At 36.6% G+C, this 27,511-nt stretch overlaps 1 protein-coding gene across 2 annotated transcripts; it reads right to left on the reverse strand.

The window, feature by feature from the left end:
* Positions 1-230: 230 nt before the first annotated feature.
* On the reverse strand, positions 231-27,511 carry LOC126975631 (uncharacterized). 2 transcript variants are annotated; one of them, XM_050823647.1, is made up of 12 exons: positions 27,205-27,511; positions 23,507-23,654; positions 19,790-20,417; positions 18,506-18,712; positions 15,355-15,517; positions 13,205-13,373; positions 10,989-11,161; positions 10,501-10,715; positions 8,543-8,707; positions 7,924-8,059; positions 5,764-5,844; positions 231-4,055 (listed from the first exon to the last, which is right to left on the reverse strand). In XM_050823647.1, exons 1-12 carry the CDS (start codon positions 27,277-27,279, stop codon positions 3,756-3,758), a joined length of 2,460 nt encoding a protein of 819 aa, XP_050679604.1. In that variant the 5' UTR covers positions 27,280-27,511; the 3' UTR covers positions 231-3,755. The 2 variants fall into 2 exon arrangements, with proteins under 2 accessions (XP_050679604.1, XP_050679596.1); XM_050823639.1 differs by having other exon boundaries at positions 13,187-13,373.

Below are 27,511 nucleotides of genomic sequence, written 5' to 3' on the forward strand. Positions count from 1 at the left end.
GCGTTGTACGCGGTCAAATTAATCGAGCTGATGCTGGGGTGAGCCAGACCAGAGATGACAGCAATGCTCCATGTGTGGCCGGACCTGCGCTTTGTAGAGCGCTAGAATGTGTGCCGGCTTAAAGTATTTCAATCAATGCCCAACTTCTTTGAAGCCAATAAGCCTTTTATAAGTCTCGCCAATCTGCATAATTCTGTATACAAAGTAAAAGATGAAATAAAACAAGTAGATATATGATGTAATATTTAATAGGGCTAGTTACAACAGGAATAGTGTTGCGCCCTTTATATATCTACTATATTATTAAAGAAGTGGGATCTTTGTGATCACAAATCAGTTATCTCAAAGGTCTGGCTTATAGGAACACAATATTATAGAATTATATAACATCCGTAGTATGTAACTACACAATACTTTAAATTTGAAATGAGTTTACAATTTGAAATCCCACCGAAATAAATAATTACATTGATACATACACGAACTAAGGGACTACGCTCAAAATATACTTAATTTTTTTTATTATGTAGTGTGCAAACAATTTAATGATATAATAACATTTTATCCTTATCATTACCAAGTATAACAAGACCGGATAACGATAAAATTAATGTCTCAATAAAACAAAACCACCAAACTGCCTTTACAGCAAGTTTCTCACTGTTTTAAGTATATATACAACGCGGTTAATCCATTTCGATCTTTTTCGAATGTATGCCCTTAATAAGCAATATCACATAAAAATTTAGATCTATACGTCTAGATACTGTGACTGCTGTGAAAATGTCGAAATAAATATAGGTGGACCGTTAACCTCTATTTTGAGCATACAGTATAAGACGTAGCTTGTCATGCACACTAAAGTAATAAACGTGGCTTGTTTTTATCGGTTATCTAACAGTAAAATACCGTATCTAGACGTATAAACTGTCTATGCATTTTGTTAACAATCAAAGTAAATATATATCAAGCTATTAGGCACTATCTATAAATAAATTTATATGTTTTATAAAAAAAATGGCTCCGTCGTAAATCCTATCACTCCACAGCTGAATATCTAAGTGATCGGACAGGCTGGAACGAGATTATTATTATTATATTGCGATAGAAATGACTGTACAATATTGTATATTTTTATTGAAAAGAGCGCAAAAACCAGAGTATGCGGGGAGAGTTTCTTGCGCCGCTTCTTCTCCCTCAGAGCGCCATTTGTTTCCGAAGCGATAGTAGTATCTAATATATTAGAAATGACATCAAAAAGAATTCTAAAGGAATTAATTTTGAGAAAATAAATGCCATTTATGCCTTTTAAAAAAATTATATCATTTCAATGGAGGGGGTTTGTGTGTGAAATTCACACAAGACGTAAGCTCTATCCGAATCAACGTTAACAAAAGTATATATACAGTCAAATTTATTTAACTTTCAATAAATAATTATATTTCAAATTCATTACCTTGTAATAGTTAGTTGCTAGCCATATCACAGGTATATGCATATGACTTCAATTAATGTCAACTTGAACAAAAAAATCTAATAGGACATCTGGATCCGAACCGGGGTCTTCTGCTTTCCGCATCACCCAATGTCCCATCTGAGCTATTATAGTCTTGTATACAGGATGTCCCAAAACTTTGGGACATCCTGTATAGTGGCGAAATTTACCTTTGTATCTTAGCTGTTTCTCATTAAAACACGGTTCAAACTACATTTTTTTTAAATAGAAACAATAGCTAGATCGATTTCTCGCCCCCGAAACTACCTATAAACTAAATTTCATTAAAATCGTTGGAGCCGTTTCCGAGATTCAGATTATATATATATACGTATATTTATATACAAGAATTGCTCGTTTAAAGATATAATATACTTAGATTATTTATGCGGCTAGATAAACTATGACAGCTTTGAAAACGTCGAAAAAAAATAGAATTTAGAACTAACCTCTACCATGATCAATTCATTTTCAATTCTAACACAGTGTCATACAAATCGCGAGTGTAAGACATAGCTTACAGACACTAAACTAATATTCCTGGCCTGTTTTTATCGATTGTCTAACAGCAAAATACTATATCTAGACGACTAAAACTTTTCGTCAGAGATATGTGGACATCAATATTTTTGCCGAAAATATTATTTTTGACCACTAATTAATTTTTCAAGAGAACATGACTTCTTCGGATTCCTAATATTTGTGAAACCATAAGTATACCTACGTTTAACGACAAATATATAATTTTCAACCAAACGCCTTTTTTACATATATATATGTACGTAACAATTACCATTAACGTACCTGTGGGAGGCTCCTTTGAACAGGATGCCGGCTAGATTATGGGCGCCTATTGCTGTGGTGAAGCAGTAATGTGTACGCATTACTGTGCTTCGGTCTGAAGGGCGCCGTAGCAGGTGAAATTACTGGGCAAATGAGACTTAACATCATATGTTTCAAGGAGACGAGCGCAATTGTAAACCACTCAGAATTGTTGGATTTTTCAAGAATCCGGAGCGGCACTGCATTGTTATGGGCAGGGCGTATCATTTACCATCAGCTTAAGGTCCTGCTCGTCTTGCCCCTTACTGCAATAAATCCACAAGCACTTAACATTATAAATATGTTTTTATTATGAAATAAAAATAATAAAAAAAAAAAACAATATGCATATCCCCGATTGTTACGCAACAGATGCAATATACTACGAAATATAAATTAATTTATTAGTTCACAAACAACTATATCACAACACTACCGTACGTCCCATTAATACTGCTCGACGGATTAATAAACAGATATTCAAATTGTTTTAATTTCAATAAAGTTTTTACAATTTTTTGCTAACATATTTATAGTTAAAAAATTTGTGACTGACCGGGGATTTGGCCTCACCGAAACTGCGTCCCTAAATTTGTTGACATAGTTAAGTTGCGAAATTAATAGCGTACAAAGCCATAACACGACCAAAGATATGTAATAGTACAAGTACAGAAGTCTCACTCCGCAAAATCAATCAAAGAAATAGTGTTCTTGCGGCCATACAATAAGGTGCAATTCAGATCGCACATCGCAATTAACCTTCATTTTTATTCATTCGCCTAGAAGTTGCATCTCTTTCTATCGCGTGAATGTCACCTATTCTGACGACATTAGGGTTGTCTTCATTACCAAAAACCGTACCTACCTAGTATAAGGTCATCTCATAAAAATAACTCAGTTTTTTCTATACTATAAATACGTACGTAAACGTTATTTTAAATCAATATTATTTTATAGTCAAAACTACTTAGTATAGGAAATAAATAGGTAGCTATAATTAATGGTGATTTCATAATAATAATAATTACTTTAAATTAGATTGTTTCAGTGTCTTTGGGTTATAAAATTTAAATTTGCATCAATGACCTTAAATATGCTTTGATTTTTTATGTTTCTCCATTTTGGTAGTAGGTGACGAACAATGCTCGCCCGTGAGTCCCTACTAGTTAGCCCACTCTGTAGAGGCCGCCGCACGTATTTACGATTTCGATACATACATGGGGAGTGAAACAGGCCTGTCACAGCTATAAATTAAAACAATAATATTCTGAAACAATTGATAACGTGAAATGCGTGAGCCTCATTGGTCATTACTCGTCGTGACGCAGCGGGCGCGCCTTGCTACTCGACACTGCGTCGGCTACACTGAGTCTGGATTGGCCGATGCAATGCCGAATGGTGAGCGGCGCACGGGATTGGTGGACACCGGGTCCTGCTGTCAATCCTCAACACTAGTAGCGATCACCTCTATTTGTTCACAGTCCTGCTCATCACCGATTTCACGCGTGGCACACACATCACGGTCGGCGCAGAACTGCTCTATCGCGGTACAGATCCCCTGCACCTCGTGGTCTTCATTGTTGCTGGACATCTTCAGCAGCTTCTCTGTCTCCGTAAACAGCTGCTGGTGCGACAGCTCTACGTCGGGGTGTGTCACTCTGTCACCAGTCTCCAAGTCCACGTTGTAAATATTGGGTTCGCTGCCCGCTATCGAGGACGCTGCATCTAGCGGCAGCTCCTGGAAAATATCACTATTGTTATAAATTAAAATAAACTCTAAAGTGTCTTCTATCGAGTCCTCTCTCGAGAAGGTCGCGGAATGGGGTAAATTGAACCTTGTCCAATTCAACCCCCAGAAGACTCAAGTTTGCGCGTTTACCACTAAAAACCCCATTTGCCGTATCACCGCTCTTCGACAACACTTCCCTTAATGCCTCGCCTAGTATCGGAATACTGGGTCTCGAAATCTCGAGCGATTGCCAATTCCGTGGCCATCTGGAGGGCAAAGCCAAACTGGCTTCGAAGAAGCTAGGCGTCATCAATAGAGCACGGCAATACTTCAAACCGGCCAACATTCTAACGCTGTACAAAGCGCAGGTCCGGCCACACATGGAGTATTGCTGTCCTCAGTGGTCCTCCACAGTGCGGTTTTCAAGGAGCTTTCTTTCACGTACTACAAAGCTGTGGAATGAGCTTCCTTGTGCAGTGTTTCTGGGACGATACGACATGGGTACACAGGAATCGAACCAGTTGATTTTGAAATACACCTGTATAAGAATTAAATTCTGCGAAGTAATGACAAACGGCAAACTTAAGTAAAATGTTGGATTGTACTAGTAAGGCATATGTCGTGATATTTTTGTGCTGTCGCTACTTTGTTTTTGAAGTTTTGACTTTTGTTATTAATCGTTTTGTAGTTTGTGTTGGTCTGTGTCGCTTTAATAGTTGTACCAGAAAAATAAATCTATTATTACCTAATCCAAATTCTTTAATAGATTTTTCATCATTATATTAATAAAAATCAGCAGCAAGACAACATCTTTACATCAATCTGTAGTAGTGACAAAATAAATCTTTGTTAATTCTTTATTTTTTATTTTTATAACAATAAGGGACGAGACGAACATGACGTTCAGCTGATGGTTATTGATACGCCCTCCCCATTACAATGTAGTGCCGCTCAGAATTTTTGGGTTTTTCAAGATCTCGTCTCCTTGAGACATAAGATGTTAAGTCTCATTTTCCCAGTAACTTCACTAGCTACGGCGCCCTTCAGACCGAAACACAGTAATGTTTAGACATTACTCTTTCACGGCAGAAATAGGCGCCGTTGTGCTACCCATAATCTAGCAGCCATCCTGTGCAGAGGAGCCTTCCACTGATATTAAATAATAGTGATATCCTAATGACGGTATTTTCTTTGTTTAACGCGAGTGTTACACATTTAAATAAAACACTTTTAAAGGATTAAAACGCGTGTAATTGTGACTTTAGATTTTTGCGTAAAAGTTACATATTTATTTTTATTTAATTTAATTTAATCTGCAGTCCCACTAAAAACGAGATCTGGAAGGGTCTTGAAACGTCGGGTTGATTAAAATAAAAAAGTAACTTTCACGCAAAAATTTAATATAAAAACAGTTACAATTACACGTGTTTTAATCCTTTAAAAGTGTTTTATTTAAATGTGTAACACTCGCGTTAAATAAAGAAAGTACCATCATTAGGATATAATTATTATTAAATACCAGTGGGAGGCTCCTCTGCACAGGATGGCGGCTAGATTATGGGTACCACAACGGCGCCTATTTCTGTTGAATGAAGATGAATGTTTTGCACACCGTGACAAAGCGGTGATGTGACGTCATCGACATCCGGCACAGAGATGATGTAACCGGGTAGTAATGTGATTGTACAATAAGTTATTAGATCGCTCATGCACTTACCCGTTCATCTTGGCAGCTGCCCATACTGCGGGAGTGCTTGTGTCGCTGAACCTTCTGGCCCGACTGTCCTTCTAGGCAATCCTGGAACAAATATCAACATTTATGTTATTCTTTTTCGCAGGATGCAATCGTTAAATATGACCAGCTGATTTTTTTGGTAACTATTGCAGATATCAAAAAACTTTAACCTGAAACCTAATCAGTAAAATGATATCAATAACTTAAGTTTTAAAAATCAAACGAGAAGTGTTCAAAATTTTGATATCAACCATTCAAATTTGACACTAGATCTTTCATATACACCATAATCGGAAGTGCCGTTCGGCACACTACGCCCTGACCAAGTTCTGATTCTCATTTTGTTTGTAACATAGTTTATTTTGCATGGTCTTATAGCTTTTTTCAATAGTTTTCTGGTATATTATCTCATATCATCCTACTTACAAGCAATCCATTATTAATATTCGTAAAATAAATACGCTTAAATAGATGCTGCGCACGCGCCAATATGGCACCGATCCTTGGCATACCGCGGTACAAGGGCGCTTGCCGATCGTGGAAGGTTTAACACTAAAATACAGAAATCACATGTTGATAAAAAACTAGCCTTTACGTTTATTTATTTATTTATACATTTGGGCAACTAACAAATTACACTCTTTTCATGCTTAAACTTAAAATATAATAATAATGTGGATAAGAGTTAATTCACTTATAAGCTACCACAGCATTCATAATTTTTACTAGGCTTATAGGACAGTAATTTTAACAATTTATAAACTATAATCTAAAAATATTGTAATATATAATTTAAAATAAAAATGAAATATGAAAACAAGGTTTCTAAGCCACGTGTGTAAATTAAGTAGGTATTTTCTTTTTATATTGAGCAAGTGGAATGAATAAATCAGTGTTCTGCGATTTGGCCAGTGAGTTTTATGACCTACAGAGCCTAGAAATAGTTGCGTTTTGACCCTGATTAGTCCTAGATTGTGGTACTACAAACAACGAATAGGCATTTTTTCTTATTAATTTTGGAGGAACGTTTTTTTTTAATTTAGACTCTATTTACTTCTTTTTTTACTAGTCCGTGGAGTGGAGAAACGTCAAAACAGCCATCAGAGCGTGCCGTACGTATAGTATTTACAAATATTGTTTTAATGTAAGTGACAGTTTATATGTTTTCAATGAAAATAAATGTGCAATAGCACTAGGTTTAAAAGACCATTTATTAATAATAGTATTTTATGCAAAAGTTGTATAAGAAGTGTAAAAATTGTCGTGGGCTGCGCAATGAATGACGTCACGAGCGTGAGATTGTTTTACCACGACATAGATTTATTAATAAACAAACAAATACCACACGTTTTCGTGTTGCCACTTAAATGGAAAGTTATTGAATAAATAGGTACTTATGTCTGGTGAGTGGTTTTATTTCTACTTAAAGGAATGGCAAACATACAGAATACCTAGCGGCAAACTGGCAAATTATATTTACAAGTTTTTTTTTCTAAAGTTGACATTAAAATATTTAGTCTAATGATTTAAAAATGAAGGTATTATGTATGTAATATAGTATGCACTTCGTATTACCTAATATTTCTATGAACCTACAATAATTAAACTAGATTTAGTTGTCTGTGGCACCACAACAACTATGCTTTTTTGGCGACATTATAGAGTATAGAATTTTTCAAAGACTCAATAAAGACTGTACTTACATTAATAATAAATATATCTGTTTGTTTTTCTTCTCACAAAGACCTTAAGGCTAAAACACAGTAGTGTTACAATTAAAAAAAAAACAGCTGTATTTTGTGAGGAACTGGTGTCTGAAGTTGACCCTGTATTACAGATCACCAGGACCTCACCCCTATATATAAGGATCACAATTATTAAAATATTACACATCTGTACTAATAGCTAGAGAAGCATTAAAAATAACAATAGATTACTTTATTGTAAATTACTAGCAATATAATGTGTGCGTGCGCGCGTGTGTGTGTGTGTGTGTGTGTGTGCATGTGTTTGTGTGTCAGTGAGCGTATCATACTCTCAGTTACTATCAGTGTAGTGGGTTTCCAGTGGAGATATAGTACATTAATGATCGTGGTTGTATAAATTACAGATAAAATTAGAGGAGTAGAAATATATGGTTACCTTAAACCTGTTGAATTGGCGGCAGTGTTTGGCTCGATCGCGGTCGGAAGCCACCAGGCTGCGGAGCGACTGGGCGCGTGCACACTGACCGTTGGCTAGCCACTGGTACGTACCGAACAGCTTCGACGTATCCGACCTGCATCACCGACATACATACATACATACATAGACTCACGCCTTCTACCCGTCGGGGTAGGCAGAGACAATAGAATGCCAATTGCTTCTATCCTTTCTATCTTTTACCGGCGGGAGGCTCCATTTCACAGAATGCCAGCTAGATTATGGGTATACATTACTGTGTTTCGGTCTGAAGGGCGCCGTAGCTAGTGAAATTACTGGGCAAATGAGACTTCACATCTTTTGTCTCAAGGTGACAAGCGCAATTGAAGTGACGCTCGGAATTTTTGGATTTTACAAGAATCTTGAGCGGCACTGCATTGTAATGGGCAGGGCATATCAATTATCATCATTTGAACTTTCTTTACGGCAGAAATATAATCTAGCCGGCTTCCTATGCAAAGGAGCCTCCCACTGGTGATGTTTTTTTTAGTTATATATAAGATAATATGCATATTCCAGTAAGTGAATCTGGATAGAGTGTATATCTGGTGTGACTCACAAGTTGGTGGGAGTGGTGAGCAGGCGCCGCAAGTTGGCGAGAGTGGGCCGGATGTCGTACACGCTCAAGCCCCGCCCCCACAGCAGCTGTGCAACGCATTTGTTCAGCAGAAACATGCCGTATTTGAACAGCGTGGCGTCACTCGACCGGACGTACAACGGGATTCTGGAACGTTCATTTCAATTAATATCTCAACTTTAATTTAAATGTTAGTATTCGCCGCTGTCATTGGAAACACCATGGTCGCAATTTTTCAATTATCTTATATCTTTTAACGAAGAATATTATATATAGGTACTAGCTGACCCGACATACGTTCTTCTGTAGATAATAAAAAAAATACTGTTTTATAGGAATTTGCCAATAATATTTCAAAACATCAAGAATTATTTCGTAAGAAATGCTCCCGATTGTTAAAATGAAATTTTTTCACAGAGGGACTGTCAAACCGTACGTCTCTAAATTCTCTAATAGAAAATATGTCCATACAAAACAAATATAGAAAATAGACAAACAACGTGACACGTAATTTATAAATATTAAGAAAATATACATAAACAAAGGATTTCGGGGGCGATAAATAGATCTAGCTAGGTTTCAATTTAAAAAAATGTAGTTTTATACGTGTTTTAATGAGAAACAGCAACAATAACATTAGAATACAAAGGTAAAATTCGTCACTAAACACAAGACTATAATAGCTGAGAAGGGACATTGGGTGATCCGGAAAGCAGAAGACCCCGGTTCGAATCTAGATGTCCTATTAGTTTTTTTTACAAGTTTTGTACGAAAAAAAATCCCGGCAAGACTCGGTTCTCCGGATATAAAAAAAAACTAATAAGTGGTAACACTGACAGGCAGTCTGTGGTGACTGTGTGACAACTCTGATGGGCTGCGACTGTAACTTCAAAACTTAATTTGATATCTACATGGAAATTGATTTTATAACTACTTCCAGTTTATAATAATATATTTGAATGATGATTGCATAATTTTATATTATGACGCTTTTGTGTACTTGCTTTTGAAATCGAAATATTCTATTTATAATTTTTTAAGGTTTGTACACGTGGAGCAAGTTGAAATTCAAATATTTTTCATTAAAAATAGAATGTGACATCGCACTTTTTGAAAGTCAAAAACTACCACCGATTCCAAAGATAATGCCTCAGACCTGAAAAGAATGGGCGCTATAAACTCAGCGGGCTTTTTTTTTCATAATAATATGTTTACAGAGTAATATTGTACAATTAAACTTAATATTTAATATCCTGAGGGCGGTCGCTCCATTCTCAATCTGTGGAATTATTAAGAAAGTAATTTATGTTATTGTAACCTTTACCACGCAAACGTTTTTTAACAATTCTTTTGAATATCATAATAATTTAAACTTAAGACTCAGACCACTTGACGAGATACTATATCAACGGAGTTTCTCTAACAAAATATAGTGAACAACCATATCAAATGCCTTTTATAAGTCCACATAAACACAATCAACTTGAGTTGTATTCTCCAGAGCTATTGTCAAGTCATCCACAAACAAGGTTAAATTAATAATATCATTTTCATTTCAGTTGACTATGTTTGTTGTGATGGTAGTTACTTAGGGTTGGGCAGGTCGACCATGTCCTCTACGGTGGGTGTGGCGCTCAGCGCGAGGCAGTACCGAAATATTCCAAATAATAAGGGTCCAAGATTAGAGCCCTGATGTACTGCTGACGTCGCAACAAATGTATGGGACTGATATTGTTCTTTCACATTCATTTTACGATTCAATGGAGTTTCTCTAACAAGATATAGTGATCAACCATATCAAATGCCTTTTATAAGTCCACATAAACACAATCTACTCGAGCTGTATTCTCCAGATCCATTGTTAAGTCATCCACAAACAAGGTTAAATTAATAATATCATTTACATTTCAGTTGACTATGTTTGTTGTGATGGTAGTTACTTAGGGTTGGGCAGGTCGACCATGTCCTCGACGGTGGGCGTAGCAGTCAGCGCAACGCGGTACCGCAGCGGCAGGTCGAGTACGGCGGCCGCAAGCGCAGTCAGCTGCGCCGCTAGAGCCGCGCCCACGGACTGCGGTAGCGGGTTGGTCACGCGCGCCTCGTCGTCGCATATCGGGAGCGGTACACCGCAGATGCTCCACGTGGTGGCGTCCTTCTGCAATTTTATTTTAATGAAAATGAGGGACGAGACGAGCTGGACGTTCATCTGGTGGTAATTGATACGCCTTACCCATTACAATGCAGTGCCGCATAGGATTCTTGAAAAACCCAAAAATTCTGAGCAGCACTACAACTGCGCCGTTATGGTACCCATGATCTAACCGGCTTCTTGTGGAAAGGAGCGGTGAAATTAAACTTATTATAAAAATATTCTGATTTTGTTAACCAAACTATTATTTTTATTATTATGTCAGTGTTGGTCATTCACCTGCTGGATGTCGAACAAGTCGTGCAGTTGCCGCAGCAGCTCGCAGCGCGAGTGCGCCAACGCGGCGTGGCTGGCGGCGGCCACCGACCGCAGCGCGTTGCACGAGTCACGCGTGCCCCGCAGGGTGTCCCTGAGCTTCGACAGCGCGTGGTAATCTTGCATCAGTTCCAAGCCTGAAATGCATCTCAATTAAAGCATATGTTTTTGGCTAAATTATCTAGACCAGGCCGAAGAGTACGCATAAAAATTTATACTTTTTGTAATAATAGGGGTTGAAGTGCTAATGTAACTGCCCACTGAATAAACATCAGTTCAATATCAAATGACAGACAGTACATTATGGGTTTGGCTGACCAATAGGCACAAATTCCTGGCAGGCTAAGGTCGCTCCTAGAGGCCTGTGAAAGTCCCAGGAAACTTCTTAGGAAAGAGAACCTTGCGTGGCTTTCTAAAGATCAGACTGACTTAGCTCTTGCCATCCTTTCGATTCCACTCTAATGCAGTGAATGCAAATATAGTAACAAACAGTACTTCACAGTTTAAATATTGTCAAATCATATCAAAAATATTTTATTTCATAGGTAAATTATATTGCACTTGAAATATTTCATTTTGTCATACAGCTCATTCCGAAGGCAGATTTCCTCAGAGATGAACGAGCAAGAACCTCTGAGGTTGCTCTTTTCAAAAAAGTTCAGGTATTACAAGTTCTTTTTTTCAATTAAATTTGCAAATTATTTCAATTACAAGTACGAGTAAGTAAAAAATGTAAACTATTAAGTAAAAACACAAGAGTTCTTAAAGTAAATACACAAATTTTCAGTGCCGCCCTCGTATATACGAGGGCGGCACTGGAAATTTCGGGAATCAAGGAAATGACACAACATTACTATTTAAAAATGTACTTATCGAAGTATTCTCCGCGAAATTTGACATATTTTTCCATACGGTGGAACCAATCATTGAAGCAACCATTCCATTCAGAAGTTGGAGTCTCCAAAATGGCCGTTTTGCAGGCGTCCACAGCTTCTTCAGGTGATGAAAATCTCTGACCACGTAATTTATTCTTTATTTTAGGGAAAGTATAGAAATCATTAGGGCTTAGGTCGGGGTTGTATGGCGGATAGTCAAATAATTCTATGTTTCCTTGCTCTCTTGTTCTGTGCGCGGTGTGAGAACTCGCATTGTCGTGATGGAGGATGATGCGGCGGTTGCAGTTCTCTTTACGGAGTTCAGAAACGACCTGTGGCAAACAAATGCTAGCATACCATTCTGCATTAACCGTTCTTTATCCCTCTGGAGGAATAGATGCAACATGGCCGGAGACAAACGTGGCCACCATTTTTTTGCAACACTCCGTGAACGAAGACTGGTTTTTTGTTTCGGGTTCGTACGCATATATCCAGGATTCGTCACCTGATACGATGTTGTATACAGCATTTGAGGAACCTGCGTGGAATTTTCGAGAGTTCCGACGCACAAAGTAACGCGATCCGCTTTTTGCTTTTCACCGAGCAAATGCGGTATCCATCGGGAAAACAACTTTTTTGCACCTAGTTGTTCATGCAAGATTATTTGTATTTGACTCATGCCAATGTCTAAAAATGCCTGAATTTCGCGGTATGTCACATGTCGATCTTCCTCAATCAGCTTACGCACAGCATCAACGTTTTCTTTGGTGACTGCAGTTTTTGGACGACCTTGACGGGGATCATCACTGAGCTTGACACCGCCACGTTGAAATTCAGCAAACCAGCGATAAATTGTGCTTTTGGATGGGGCTTCATCACCAAATGTAGAAATGATCCGGTCAAGACACTTTTTTGTGTTAAACCACTTCGAAAGTCATAATAAATCATTGCTCTAGAATTTTCTCAAGTCAATTCCATTTTCTCAACGACTAAACAAGTTTGAAAAGACCTTGTGACAAGACCGAGAATCTTTCTTTAAATAAATAAATGGTATTCGATTTTTAAAACCAAGGAGTTTTCAATTAAGAAGATTTTAATATGACAGGAACAGTGGAAATATTCCATTCCCGATACTTTTAGTCCAGCCCTCGTAGTACAATAAAGTAGATGCATCAATCCACACATATTATGATGAACAATGAATGTAATGAACGCACCGTATTTTTTTATTTCGCTTTTTTAAGGCAATAAAATAGACGCCACAAAAATAAAATAAATAATCCTTACCAACAGACAAATCCTTACCGACATCCTGATTCTCTTCGAACAGCTTGGCATGCGTCTCCTTCATTCGCCTGATGTTCGCAAGCTTGCTGTCTCTCTCGTCCGAGAGGATCAAACGTTTGAAGTGATATATTTCTAGTTGTTTAGTCAGTCTTACGTGCTCTGCCCTTTGGAAGGGGGATGGTTTGGTCTGAAAGAGAAATAATATTGAAAAACATAGATAACTCGTGTTTATGATTATTATAGAAGGGGCAGTAGGGTATTTGCATCACCTGATGGAAGGATAAAAACCCATAGACATCCACAAAACAAGAAATCAGAAGATACGTAGCCAGCTTTAACCACCCATCGCTGCATCAAACGCCAAAGATCACATGATGGCTTTATTGTCGATAATCCGAGCTGCTCTTCATTGTATATTCATTCTAGAATTCTTCATTGTAGAATATTTTTATAGTTAGGTCAAACGGAAGTAGCTGGTACTGGAGAGGCCACGCCTCGAGGTGAGGCCACGCGATGGCTTGAACTGAAGTAGAAGTGTACGGGCTGTCTCTCTGTGAAGGTTGGCAGTGTTCTCTAATTGAGCTATCATGGATATTATGCTACAGTAAAAGTGTAGGGCATAGTTGTGGGACTAAGTTTGCTTTGCCTTTGATCCATATTTTAGCAGCGTATGTAGGTTTGAAAGCAACTTATGACGAGATCAACATTATGAACTAAAGTGTAAAATTTCGTTTGCAAAGCGTTTGGCCCGCTGCTCCTAGTCTGTGTTGGAATGACATTGATAAATAACAAAAGTAGGAAAGGTCCAAAAATTGAACCTTGAGGAACTCCGCGGGTGCTGTTTCATTGGATGATGAACGTGGGCGGAAAATATTCAGTCCATAAGAGATTGTAGCGATTTTGCAATAGACGCCGTACTGAATTATTGTGTGCAGGCCAGCAGACGATACTAAATGTCTTCTGAATATCCAACAAGGCCGATCTTAATACTATTTTTCAATACTTTCAATGTAATCTTTTAACTATAAACATATCTAAAACCTCGTACATCATCTTTAAAGCAAAAAACAAAACTATTCCTCCTTTCAAACATTTAAGAATAAATAATCAACAAATCGAAGAAAAAAGAGAAGAGAAATATCTAGGCCTCATTTTGGACAGTGATATGGCATGGATTCCACATATCGATGAAGTAAGAACAAAAATTATCATCTCTAATTGGTATGTTGCGAAACATTGTCAGATCTATTCCACGCCGTGTCCGATTTACAATTTACAACTCACTAGTTAAACCACACCTATTGCATCTCATAGAAATATGGGGTTGTACTGCAAAGTCGAAATTAGTTAAACTACAGACAACACAAAATAAACTAGTAAAGCTACTGTTTCATTATTCCTACTTAACTTCAACTGAAAAAATCTATATAGAAACAAAAATTATGACAATCAGACAATTATACACATACACTACATGCTTACTCATTTACAAGGTTTTAAATAAAAAAATTCACACTAACACATCCTTCTTTAAAAAAAGGAATTTAACCAGAACTGTTACACGAAGAGCTAGTCATATTGAGCTGCCAATGGTAAGAAGTAATTATGGAAAACAGATAATAACCTTTGAGGGAGTTCAGATATATAACAACCTGCCCTCAGAAATAAGAAATGCCAAAACATTGACTTCTTTTAAAGCGAGCCTTCAAAGGCACATACTCAATAATTATGAAATGTTTCAATAACATATGTAGGTTGTTTTATGTCTTATCTGTTTGTCTAACATTGAATTGCATTCTGTACCCACCATAATCATTGTTGTTAAGTACCTACTTTGATTTGTAAAATATTAATTTCTCATGTAACTGACAATAGGTCTTAATGAGAATAAAGTTATTTAAACCTAACAAGAGCCTGTCGAATGTCAGGGATAGAATTATGGTGTGGTTTTAGTAAAGCCTTAACACTCAGTTACAATTGCTTACAAATCTTAAAACCCGTGCACGTAATAAGTGGCATATATTCGTGTCATGCCAAAAATTTTTCATAAATTTAAAATTTAAACGTGTATTACCAATTACTGTGTCGGCTTCTGGTCGACTTAACTGTGCAGTTGTGTTTAGCTTCAAGCACATAAGATACATACATAAATAACATACATGGCTCACCTTGTAAGAAAGCAGATCGTTCAGCTTGAGCGTAAGGCGGGGCTGCCTCACTTTCCCGTTGGCGAGCAGCTCGTTGTCACCTTCGCGGTCGCTCTGTGAGGACGACTTGCTCCTACTCTTAACCGCGCACTCTTCCACTCGCGAAAACAGATTCTTTTGAGACCTGCAACGTTTAATTATTGTTACTGTGTAGAAAGTGATATTGATATACAATTTGTTCATGGGGTATAACACTGAGTTAGTATACCAAGACATGCGTAATTTAGTAAATACTAAACAGCATATTGTATAGATTGAAAAGTCTAATTTGTACCAAAATTTTTGTACGATGCAGGATTCAAACCTGTGCCTATCGAGCCACGTCCCAGCGCTCAACACTCTAAACCAACTATCCGCATGCCGCATGATACCTAAATCTTACGTTTTGTTCAACACTCGGGTTGTGGCCTCATCTACAGGATCTACTTTACAGTTGATAACCTGCTCAACCCCAATAATTGCATATTAGGAAATTGACTCTAGATTGATCGTTTGCACAAGTTTTTGGAAATTCTACATTAAGTATATATGAATATTGTTCACGCCATACTTTAAATGCCTGATCTTAAGCGGTACCGTGCTCCCCTAGTGTGGAGAATGGGAACTACTTCGCTTCAGCTGTATTAAAAAAATAATCGTAAGTTTTCGTCTGACCTGTGAACCGAGCAACAGCTCGTATGTCACTTTTTTTATAAAAATAAAATCCATGCTTGTGTGCACTTATATATTATAATATAGTTAGTAGTTAAAAATATGCAATAAAACTTTATTTACAATAAATAAATTAGATGTCATCGTTTTAACAATTGGATTTTCCATATTGAAAGGAACTCTTATGACACCTTGCTTTTTCTTGTGGGGTACATATGCAATTACCATCGTACTAAGATCAGTTGAGACACTTTAACATGAGAATTGTTTGTGTTCGACGACAATCGCTAATTTAATATTTTTATACAAATTAATTAGATCGACTGTCCATCACTCGTGCATCAGCTTACGAGTTCCCCGCCGAGTACCAAGGCGTGCGCAGGTCGGAACTGGCCTGTTCCATCAGCCATTTGCCAAAACTAACCTTAAGCAATCAACTCCCATCAAAACTCTATTACTCTGATATCTCTACGAGATATTTTTAAAGATTCGTTACCTGCGTTTTAAAAAAAATTACGAGTTTGTTAGGCACCAAATTACTTACATTCTTTCTTTTACTTTTCAAATTCGCATATATCTTGATTTTGTATATTTTTTATTTTATATTATTGTGTTACGAAAGCACGGACTGTGCATGTTATGACACTTTAATATATTGTACATTCAACTCATATTTTATCAATCTATATATATAAAAATGAATTGCTGTTCGTTAGTCTCGATAAAACTCGAGAACGGCTGGACCGATTTGGCTTATATTGGTCTTGAATTATTTATGGAAGTCCAGGGAAGATTTAAAAGGTGAATAAATATGAAAATTCTCGGAAAAAAATAAATATAAACTAAAATTTTGTTTTTCATTTGATATGTCCCCGTCGATCAGAAATCAAATTGAAAGAATAGTTTAACATGAGTAACTAATTTGAATTTTTATATATTTGTAACTTTTTCTATTTAATGTAATATAGACTTTAACCTTATCAATAGGTAGCACATACAAACAATAGGATTTTATTAATATTAAAGGTATAAGATTTCCATAAAAGGTGCATAAAATTAAATCTCAATTATTTTATACTTTTGAGTTTTTGAAGTCGGTTTTTCTAAACGTGGTTTTTTTATGTTTATTATGTATAGAACAACGTCTGTCGGGTCAGCTAGTATTCAATATATTTAAGCGTATAAGTACTGGTTGTCCTATAAATAATTAAATAAACATTCTCTGAATCTAGGCATACATTCACTATCAGACGTTTGTCTCTTATACTAAAAAGCGAACTTCGCAATTCTAAGTACTTATATTTTAAAATTCATATCAATGCCATTCGCAATATCGGCCAACAATTCGCAATTTGAATTTAGATAGTTGCTTTGCAATTGTTGTAATTATCTATAGCTGTGTTCTTTTTAATGTCTCTAGGCAAACTTCGTGACATTTTGCTCAGGCTTTACTTCCCAATAAATTCAGCTGAATTCGCACTCAAAGCGATGTTTACAAATACGGACTTTGACAGAACTATTAGGTCAGTCACATCTCTAACAGACTTGGAAGTGTATAGAAAAGAGGATGTAAATACTACGTAATAAGAGGCAGGACTGCCCAAGTAAAAATTGAAATTTAGTTTAGTATGAAATGAAATGCAGTCATTTGTTTGAAAGCGAACAGTTCCGTAAAACGTAGTTCATTTCGGCTATCTCCTTTTTCTATAAGATTATAGCCGTCATCTGTCAATCTATCAATGACTGCACGTTTCATATAATCAAGTAAATCGCTTTGTTCTTAAGAGAATTTCGCTAGGCTGGTGTAAGGTTGATTTTTAGTTATCTATGTGTGTAATAAGGGGTATTAAAACACGAATGTGGGTGATAATAGTATCACATGAGTCTTTTAATACCTAATTATCAACAATTGCATACAATACTTTATCTACACCCATAATATGAATCCTCTAAAAGATTCTGAAACAGTTAGCTTACTGCTAAAATTACAACAGCCAGTCCTAGTAATAACCTAATATCATCCATTACTGATTATATACAAATAAACTAAGATTTAATGAAATAATTATTTATTTTAGTAGTAATTCACATTGCACCGTTTAAAATATCTGGCTGTCAAAACTTGAATAACCTACTTTTTGGAACGCGTGTAAAATGTTCTTTTTTTGAAATTCATACAGATACCACGTATCGAGCAATAAGAATGTGGCTACCTGTTGAAACTCTTAGTTGAGGATCGAAAAAAAAATAAAGGAGTGTTGTTATGAAATTCAGTGCAACATTACAACACTCGTTTGGAAGATGTAATGGTTATTAGGACATTGGGTGTTTTAATGTTGGCAATAAGCTAACCGTATCAGAATCTTTAATAGAGGATTTAAAGCATGGGTGTAGATAAAATTTGTTTACTTAATATGAAGTAGCTAAATTCCCGATATTCACATCTTATATATAATCTGACCTGGTCCTCGCCTTGAGCACTCCCTCTCCGTCGGCGGGCGGTGTGAGTGTGTCTGCGAGCGCGGACCTCTGGTAGATCTTCTCACGTACTTCGAGCACGGCGTCCTGCCTCCGCTTGATAGCGTACTGCAGCAAGTGCAGGCTCTGCAGCTTACTGGCTGTATAGCTGCTGCGGATCTCGGACTTGAGGAAGTTCAGGGCGAGATACCTGCCGACATGTCAATTTTTTTTTATGACAATAAGGGAGGAGACGAGCAGGACGTTCAGCTGATGGTAATTGATACGCCCAAACGCCCCTCTTGAGAAACCCAAAAATTCTGAGCATCACTACAATTGCACTCGTTATCTAGAGACGTAGGATGTTAAGTCTCATTTGCCCAGTAATTTCACCAGCTACGGTACCCTTCACACCGAACACGGCTCAGACTGGCAGGTGCACATTTCCTCTGCGACTGGCTGCTCAACGTGCTGAGCTAGTATCCCTATAGCGTTACATGCAGTGTACTTTCACATTTTACTAGTGGAAGGCTACTTTGCACAGGATGCCGGCTAGATTATGGGTACCACAACGGCGCCTATTTTTTCCGTGAAGCAGTAATGTGTAAGCAATTATTGTGTTTCGGTATGAAGGGCGTCGTAGTGAAATTACAGGGCAAACGAGACTTAACACCTTATGTTTCAAGGAGACGAGCGCAATTGTAGTGCCGTTCAGAATTTTTGGGTTTTTTAATCCTGAGCGGCACTGCATTGTAATGTGCACGGCGTATCAATTACCATCAGCTGAACCTCCTGCTCGTCTCGTCCCTTATTGACATAAAAAAATGATATTAAATTATGTGTTGTACAAATAGGGTTTTTAATTTTCTAACAATTATAGTATCTTTATGCCATATAAACGATTATGGTATACATATAGTTTTCCATCTGCCAAATAGGTTGTAATTTTTTCTGAGTGACTGACGTCACAGATCGGTCAGTTGATGAAGCGACGTCGTTACTAATACCGTAGTCACAAAATAATCTAAGATGTGTCTGCAGCCATCCTTTAAACTGGACATAGCACACACAACACGACTTGCACAAATGCATCTTTAATTACATACCCACTCTATAAAATATACATTTTCGAATGGCTGGTATTTTTGAAATATAACAACAGGGAGCATTTATGACGAAATAATGTTTATATTTAGAAATATTGTTGACAAACTCATAAAAAGCTCATTATGTACAGAACAACGTTTGTCGGGTCAGCTAATGTAATATAAATGTTAAAATTTAATACCTGTATTTAGGCAACTGGCTAGATTCGTTCCTCAAGTCATAATACTCGGCCGTCTCACTCAGATCCACCACGTTGACATCTTCGCTCTCGTCGCTCGTGCTCGACTCCTTCACCTCGATCGGCGAATGCTCGAATATGTAATTTGTCTTTTCAGAAGTACCCTCACTTTTGATAAACAAACTCGATGACGGCCTGAGCGTGGCAACATGCTGTCGTAACGTCCTGTCGACAGGACTGTGGCTTTTAGAGTACTCCCTACCCGTTTTCGGAGAGGGAGATTCCTTCACCTTTCTGCCAATCTTATCCTTATTTACTGACACTGGAGTGCCGCCCGTCAACGGGGTATGCTGCAGCTCATTTCCCGGTGGAATGATATCTAGTTTCAGACTTTTATACGAACAGAAGTACCCCCCCTGCATTTGAAACACCAGCGTGTTGCTCTTAAAGCAATCGGAGTTGAAATGTAGTGACAAATTGGCGCCAATGTATCGGAGGCCGCTGAAGTATACTCCCCACGTCTGTATCACCGTGTCTTGGCTCTGGCTGTTTCTCTCCTCTTCCTTAGGGGAGAGAATGTGACACCAGATCCTGATTACGACGTTGGTTGATGACATGCTCTGCATAAGTTCTGGAAATCAAACAGATAGATGATTTAAATTTAGTTTTAACTAAAGGGCGTTCGCTTAGATAGATATAATAAAGCCCGTATATACAAATATAGCCCGCTTAGATATGATTTTATAAGAGAAACATTATAAACCTCAACTACCAAACTAAAGCCAGGTATCCACCAAAGCGAAGAGGAGACGACAGGAGATAAGCCGCGAATCTATCAGGTTATTTCCACCAGAGCGGAGAGGAGATGTCAGTTATGTTTATAGCAACGCTTTCCGGGGGGAGCAGGCAGCGGGGAAATGGGCGCGAGAGGCTTGATCGCTCGACGCGGCACGAAATTCTATAGACAAATGATCATCTCATGCATCTCCTCTCCTCTCCGATTGATCCATTTCCACCTAAGCTAAACTTTGAAGGAGATTTGGAAATGACGAAAACTGATTGGTTGTCAAAATCCATCTCCTCTCCTCTCCTCGTTGGTATCCACCAGACCTAATGCGGTGTAATACTTAGAACTTACCAGTGCGTGGCTCCTTTGCGCAGGATGCCGGCTAGATTGTGGGTACCACAAGGGCGCCTATTTCTGCAGTGAAGCAGTAATGTGTAAGCATTATTGTGTTTCGGTCTGAAGGGCGCCGTAACTAGTGGAACAGGGTAAATGAGACTTAACATCTTATGTCTCAAGGTGACGAGCGTAGTTGTAATGCCGCTCAGATTTTTTTGAGGGATTTTCAAGTTTTTCTTGTCCCATATTTACATAAAAAAAATTGGACAGCCGCAATTAGGCATAGATTAATCGACTATAATGACGATACACGTGTACTATTTCTCATGCTAACACTATGACAGCAATAAAATAAGCTGTAATTCTAATCTCCGTGGTGGTTGATTATGATGTCTTAGAAATCAATGATAACGCGTATCTTAAATACCAAAACTTCAAGCACCGCGGTGATACTTATTGAGGCGTGACGTCATTGCTGCTTCAGTGAACATGGCGGATTACATGAATGTTCCTCTTTTTCAAATCATAATATATGTTTCCTTAAAATCATTTTATTATTTGGTTCTATAATACTCTCAACATGTCACTTCCCTAATGGCCACCATGATATTATTCTAGATTGCACATGAACCGTACGGTTCTTTTGTTGACGAGTGTCTCAAGTTTATTGGCCGACAATAGATAACAAGCGATCCTTACAATAATCACATCCAACAGTACATTGAGCGACTACGGGCTGAGGAAGATAAATACAGCATGATTCACGCTGATAAGCTGGACATAATATGATGCGATATAGGTCACTGTGCGACGACCCTTATATTTTTGATGAGGCACATCTATAACTGGCGCACTTAATCAGTAAAACGTGTATACACTTTGCAGTTTCATAATCAACGTAATTCGTTGAATCTCAGCGAACAGTTTTATGCAACTCAATTTTATAGTAATTTTTTCACTTCCAAAATACTGTAACTGTGCTTTCCTTAATTTTATTCTGGTTTGTTATTCAAGTAGCCCCATTTCCTATGCCATATATCACTGCTAACTATTGCTGAAGGAGATGTCAAGAAGAATTGGTTATGTTGTAGGACTATTTGAAGAAACCATTTAACTTATTTGCCAATGTTTTAACTATTGTAAACATGGCAGTCCTTCCTTGAACGTACGACGGTTACCAGTTTTGATAAGTTCGACTAATACATATCATGTTCGGGGTGAGGAGACATACAACAAATCTTTCAAAGTAACCTTGTTTACATTTAGGAGTAACTGTCGTCATATCCACGCCTTCGGAACGCAATACCGTCATTTGATCTGCTACAATAATCTCCTTTATATTCGGTTATTTATAATGTAGCGTACTTTTACAATGGCAACATCTAAATTTGGGATTCATTATATTCCCTTCTACTCTGGGAGTCTGGCATCGATAGTCCAACATGATGTCTTACGACCGTTCCCAATATTCAGTCTAGATCTTACTTGAGATAAAAATCGTAACTATCGTTGACTTTTCTGTCCCAATAAATTAATCGACGGTAACTCACCTTATCCGTACACGCTGTCTGTCAATGGGATGACGTATAGCTTACCAGCGATAGAAGTTTGTATGGAACTTTCAATTCACGCGTCCCAATATAAGGCGATAAGAATTACTTATCGGGTATATTGGGACAGCTTCAGATTATTGAGAGCTAATTACTGACAGTAGGAGGTAGTAATTTATCTCTATCTGTAGATAGTATATTGGGAACGGCCGTTAATCTGACATTTTTTTGACATTGCTAGCTGCTTTAAACTTAGCATTAGAATGCTCGTGATTGTTCTGCCCTTTAGTTCAAAAAATCTTCTTCGTCACTACGTCAGCACTCTGCAATTATGGCGATCCCTGAATATTCTATCGTCATAACCATAGAAAAGTATTTTTAACATAATATATAATATGTTGTACGTAAACTAGTCAGCATTAAGTAAACAACAAATCCACTCGTTTAAGGCAAAACCAGACGCCGAGAATTTCAAAGCTGTTTCGATAATTTCCGTCACATCTTCTTGACAATCTCAATAATCCACACGTATTGATATAAGTTCCCGCAAAAAATTCTTCGTAAAATCACCGAACATAGTTTGCAGTTTGTGCAAAAAATTCTTCGTACTTGTGACATCTTTAGCATGCATAAAGACATTTAAATACTATTAAAGACGGATCGTTGCGAAAATCTTCATAAAAACCTTTGATGCCAAGGAATTATAACGTTTCGTTTGAAATCTATTCAACAGCTTGCAACACGAATTAAAACAATCAGAATGTATTTCGGCTACCGAACGTCGCTTTGTGATATATGATCAATACTGATACCTCTCCATACTGATTACTGAGCCATTTTATGCCGGTCCGCACGTTGTTTATGATTGGACCATATTAAATACCAATAACATTCATTTATGCCCCTATTTCTCGGGCCGTTTTAAAGGCGATTTAAAACCTATAAATTTAAACACCTAAGTGTGATTTTACTCCCAAATCTATGCCTATCTACGTGAAACACTATCCCTATTATCTACGTTATGCTCACTGAGTCGCGTGTACCTACCAGCATCGATCTCCTTCCACTTGGGATGCGGGGAGGTGATTCTCTCGCTGGTGTAGAAGGGCGCCGACATGGTGGTGTGGTGCAGCGTCATGTAGAAGCTGCACTGATAGCGGCACCATTCTGGGGGCCGGATGTTGTAGCCCACAATCTGAAATTTTGAAAACTCTAATATACACAGCATACAGTATAAAATAACAACATTATAAAGATGTGTGTGCCACTTTTGTATTCATAAAGGACCCCAAATTCATACTCTGCCACCCGAAGAACCTTGGAAACAATATCCATATTATTGACATGAGTTTGGCCGATAAACATTTTAAAATTTAAAGAAATAAACATTTCAACTGTTGCTTTTTACTATAAACTTAATAATAATGTTATAGGCATAGGAAAATAAGTGATTTTTGTAAGAACTGTGATAATGTTAACACCAGTAACAAACATAAAGTTGATATGCCTACTACTCCGTTCAGTGGGGTTATTGAGTCTTTTTTTGGGTGATGTATGTTCTTTCCCAACATGACCCCAGAAAATACACAAAAGTTAAGTCGAGTCAGGAAGTCTTTTCTTGAATAATGTATATGCTCTCACAACATGATCCCAAAAAATGTTAACAATTTTCACTTTAGAATATTGTACGGTCGTTTGGAACCCGCATTACGATGTATATAACAAACGCTTAGAATCAGTTCAGAAGAGGTTTCTCTGGCATTTATCTTATAGCTGTAATCTAGCGAAAAAAATTCCATCTTATACAGGTAGACTGCAGTATTTCCACCTTAACTCACTTAAGTCCCGTAGAACTTTGCTCGACAGTATGTTCCTCTTTAAATTACTACATAATATTATTGATTCTCCTCATCTTATATCGAAACTAAACCTCGCTGTTCTAAAAACTCAACCGAGAGTGTGTAAGAAATATAATCCATTTCTCTGTAATTATGCAGGATCTAATTTAGGCTATTTCTCTCCCTTGAATAGAATTACCAGGGAATATAATAGTCATCATGATGAAGTCGACATATTTGATTTATCATAACTTACATAAATTTAAAAAATATATTAAAACGGTTCTTTCAAGGGAGGGATGACCTCAATCGTTATTTTTTGATAATATTTGGTGTAAATTTATATTAAGATTGTATTCATAGATATATAATATATTATAGTTCTTATTTTATTTTGTGACTTAATTAAATTCAATAGCATGTCATTTTCGCCTATAATTGAGGCATCACTTACCATGTGAATGTTATTGTTTTTGTATTATACTGTGTTTATATTAGTGTATACCTTGTTGGTGGAATTTAATAAATAAATAAAAACAATAAGGCTGTGACAAAATTCAAAAGAATTGTTAAAAATGGTGTTGTGGTAGGTATTTAAACCTCACTTGTCTCGTCATGACAGAGTACACTATAATACAATCTATAAAAAACACATTTATTATTCTACTCAACAAGGTTTTAATAGGTATGCAATTTGTATCTGACTGGTTTTAATGGCATTAATGAGATTACATTTATCACATCATCTCTGGTCTGGCGCAACCCAGTATCAGCTCGATTTATTTGACCACATGCAACGCAGAGCTGCTTTGTGAACAACTAGATAACTTAGTGTTGCGTAGGGATGTCGCTTCATTGTATGTCTTCTTTATCATGGCGAATGTTCCGAAGACCTGTTCGACCAGATTGCTGCTGCGGAATTCTACCTTCGCATGACAAGCCATAAATTCGGATATCATCCAACTTTCTACCACATACAACCATGCTGTGGAGTGAGCTCCTTGTGCCGTGTTTCTAAGACAATACAACATGGGTACCTTAATAAAAAGCGCGTACACTGTTTGGATTCCTCTGGTATTGAAGGAGAATGTGGGTGATGGTGTTACTTAACATCAGGTGACCCATACACTTGTCTTTTGCATATAAGTTTGTCCTTTCTTCCATAAAAAATAAAAAGAAAAGAAATATTTGATAGTAGTACTAGGTAGTGGTTGGAAGAAGCCAGTTATACTACTTAGATATTCATAAAACACAGAGATGCTTACTAGAGAAAAAGGAGATGTTATATATATATAAGAAACAAACAGAAAACTGTTTCTACATAATTCTATCTCATAAAAAAAAATTTTTGAAAACAGCTTAATAATTTAAATTGTTTATGCAATAATTGTATATTTTTATTCAATATTAAATGGCTTAAATTGAGAAGAATTGGCAATAAAACCTTCATGCTCTTTTAAATTATTTTTAGTTTAATTTATCATGAAAACAAATAGTGCTATATAACATAACATAGCTATACATATAGGTTGCGAAAAAAGAGAAAACTAAATGTCAACTTGGTAAAATAAACATTTTAAAAAAGCTATAATATTTAACAATAAATTCACAATGTCAATAACCACTTTATTGCTTAATTATGAATTCCCAATTGGAGACATCTACGCCTGCCTTCACCACTATATTTAAGAAAGCTCCAGGACGACACAATATTTTTAAGCTGTCAAAAGACCCAACTTTTAGCAACAGGCATGTAAAGTCATTTGATTCTATAGTCAGCCCAATTTCAATTCCAGCCTTAACCATTGCAAGAGATACAAATCTATTTGTTCATGCTGTTTTGTAATGTCCCACAAGTTTTACTATAATTTGGTTAAAACTAAGTACATTTACTATGGTTTGCAGGTTATTTGAAAATAACAAATAGTATGTTACTATTCAAGCCATTTACACTTCCCCACTGCTGAATGCTGTCCATCCTACATACTTTTAATGTATTATTAATAATAAAGATTGTTAACTATAGTCAGAAATGATATTTCACAACCATTACTACTTGAGTTTTTGCATGTGAAGGTCCTGTCTCCCAAGCTAATGCAACATTTTTAATGACAATTGTAAGATGATGTCATAGAACATAGGTACTTATAATAGACTAGCGGACCTGACAGATGTTGTTCTGTTATAAAAAAAAACTCTTGCGGATGGAATTTCGTAAAATCCGTTCTTGGCTGACCTCTATGCGGTGAAAGGAATATTTCTACCAAATTTTAAGTCTCTTTGCCTTATGGTTCCGGAGATATCATGATGAGTGACTATATACATGCAAATCTCTTATATATAGATAAAAACTGTCAGGGTTTTCTAAACATTTTATGTACATATATTTTTGATATTTTTTTATGATTATTTTAGGTCAATGGAATACCAATCAAATAATTATTTTATAAAAGTATTAAATAGCACTGAAACCCAATTAACATTTTTTTAAAATTATGGGCCAAAAATATTATTTAAAAGAATTTAATCATCATAAGCTATCAAGTGAATTTTGACTTTGAGGACTAGGAAGATTCACAGATTAACTGATATGAAATATAGAGATCAGCTTAGTCAATTTTATTTATTTTACAGAAATAATTAAAAAAAATACACAATGAGAGGGCAATTTATGACAATTTGTGTTAAATCGAGAAATTAGACATTGTTCAATTGTGAATATTACACCAGTGCATAAAGTATAAATTTTAAATAAAAAAAAATCGTTAATTGAGCCTGTAAAGTCATCTTCATGATTCAATAGCGTGATTTTAAATCAAATCTTTTATACGCGACATGACAAGTAGGCGTTTGTTAGTAAATGTAGACTTTAAAAAACAAAAAGGGACCCAGAAGTGTGTACATTACCTGAATAAGACTTCGTAATCGAAGTTGCTGAGTGGTCAAAGGTGTCCATTCTCTGCAACGCGGTCTACCAAACATTTTATTTACAAAATGCACTTACACAGCAATAAAAGTTTTATGTATTGTATGTTTAATAAAACATTTCAACAGCATTCGTTTATACCAATATAACCATTGCGATGATTAACTAACAATAACAATACAACTACACAACAATCTAACTGTACACATTTAAAATATGAACAATGAAGTATTTATAATAAAAAAAAGAAAACAAAAAGTGCATTTGCATTATTTTCTTTAGCACAAT

This window comes from Leptidea sinapis, chromosome 2 (assembly GCF_905404315.1).
Source record: "Leptidea sinapis chromosome 2, ilLepSina1.1, whole genome shotgun sequence".
Lineage (NCBI taxonomy): Eukaryota > Metazoa > Arthropoda > Insecta > Lepidoptera > Pieridae > Leptidea > Leptidea sinapis.

Coding starts and splice junctions, on each gene's coding strand:
- LOC126975631 (XM_050823639.1), bottom strand. CDS start 27,279: ATGTTTGGTAGACCGCGTTGCAGAGAATGGACACCTTTGACCACTCAG. Junction 11,162..13,186: donor CGGTAAGGATTTGTCTGTTG/GTAAGGATTATT, acceptor GATGCATTTCAG/GCTTGGAACTGATGCAAGAT. Junction 8,060..8,542: donor CTCACCACTCCCACCAACTT/GTGAGTCACACC, acceptor TCGGTGATGCAG/GTCGGATACGTCGAAGCTGT.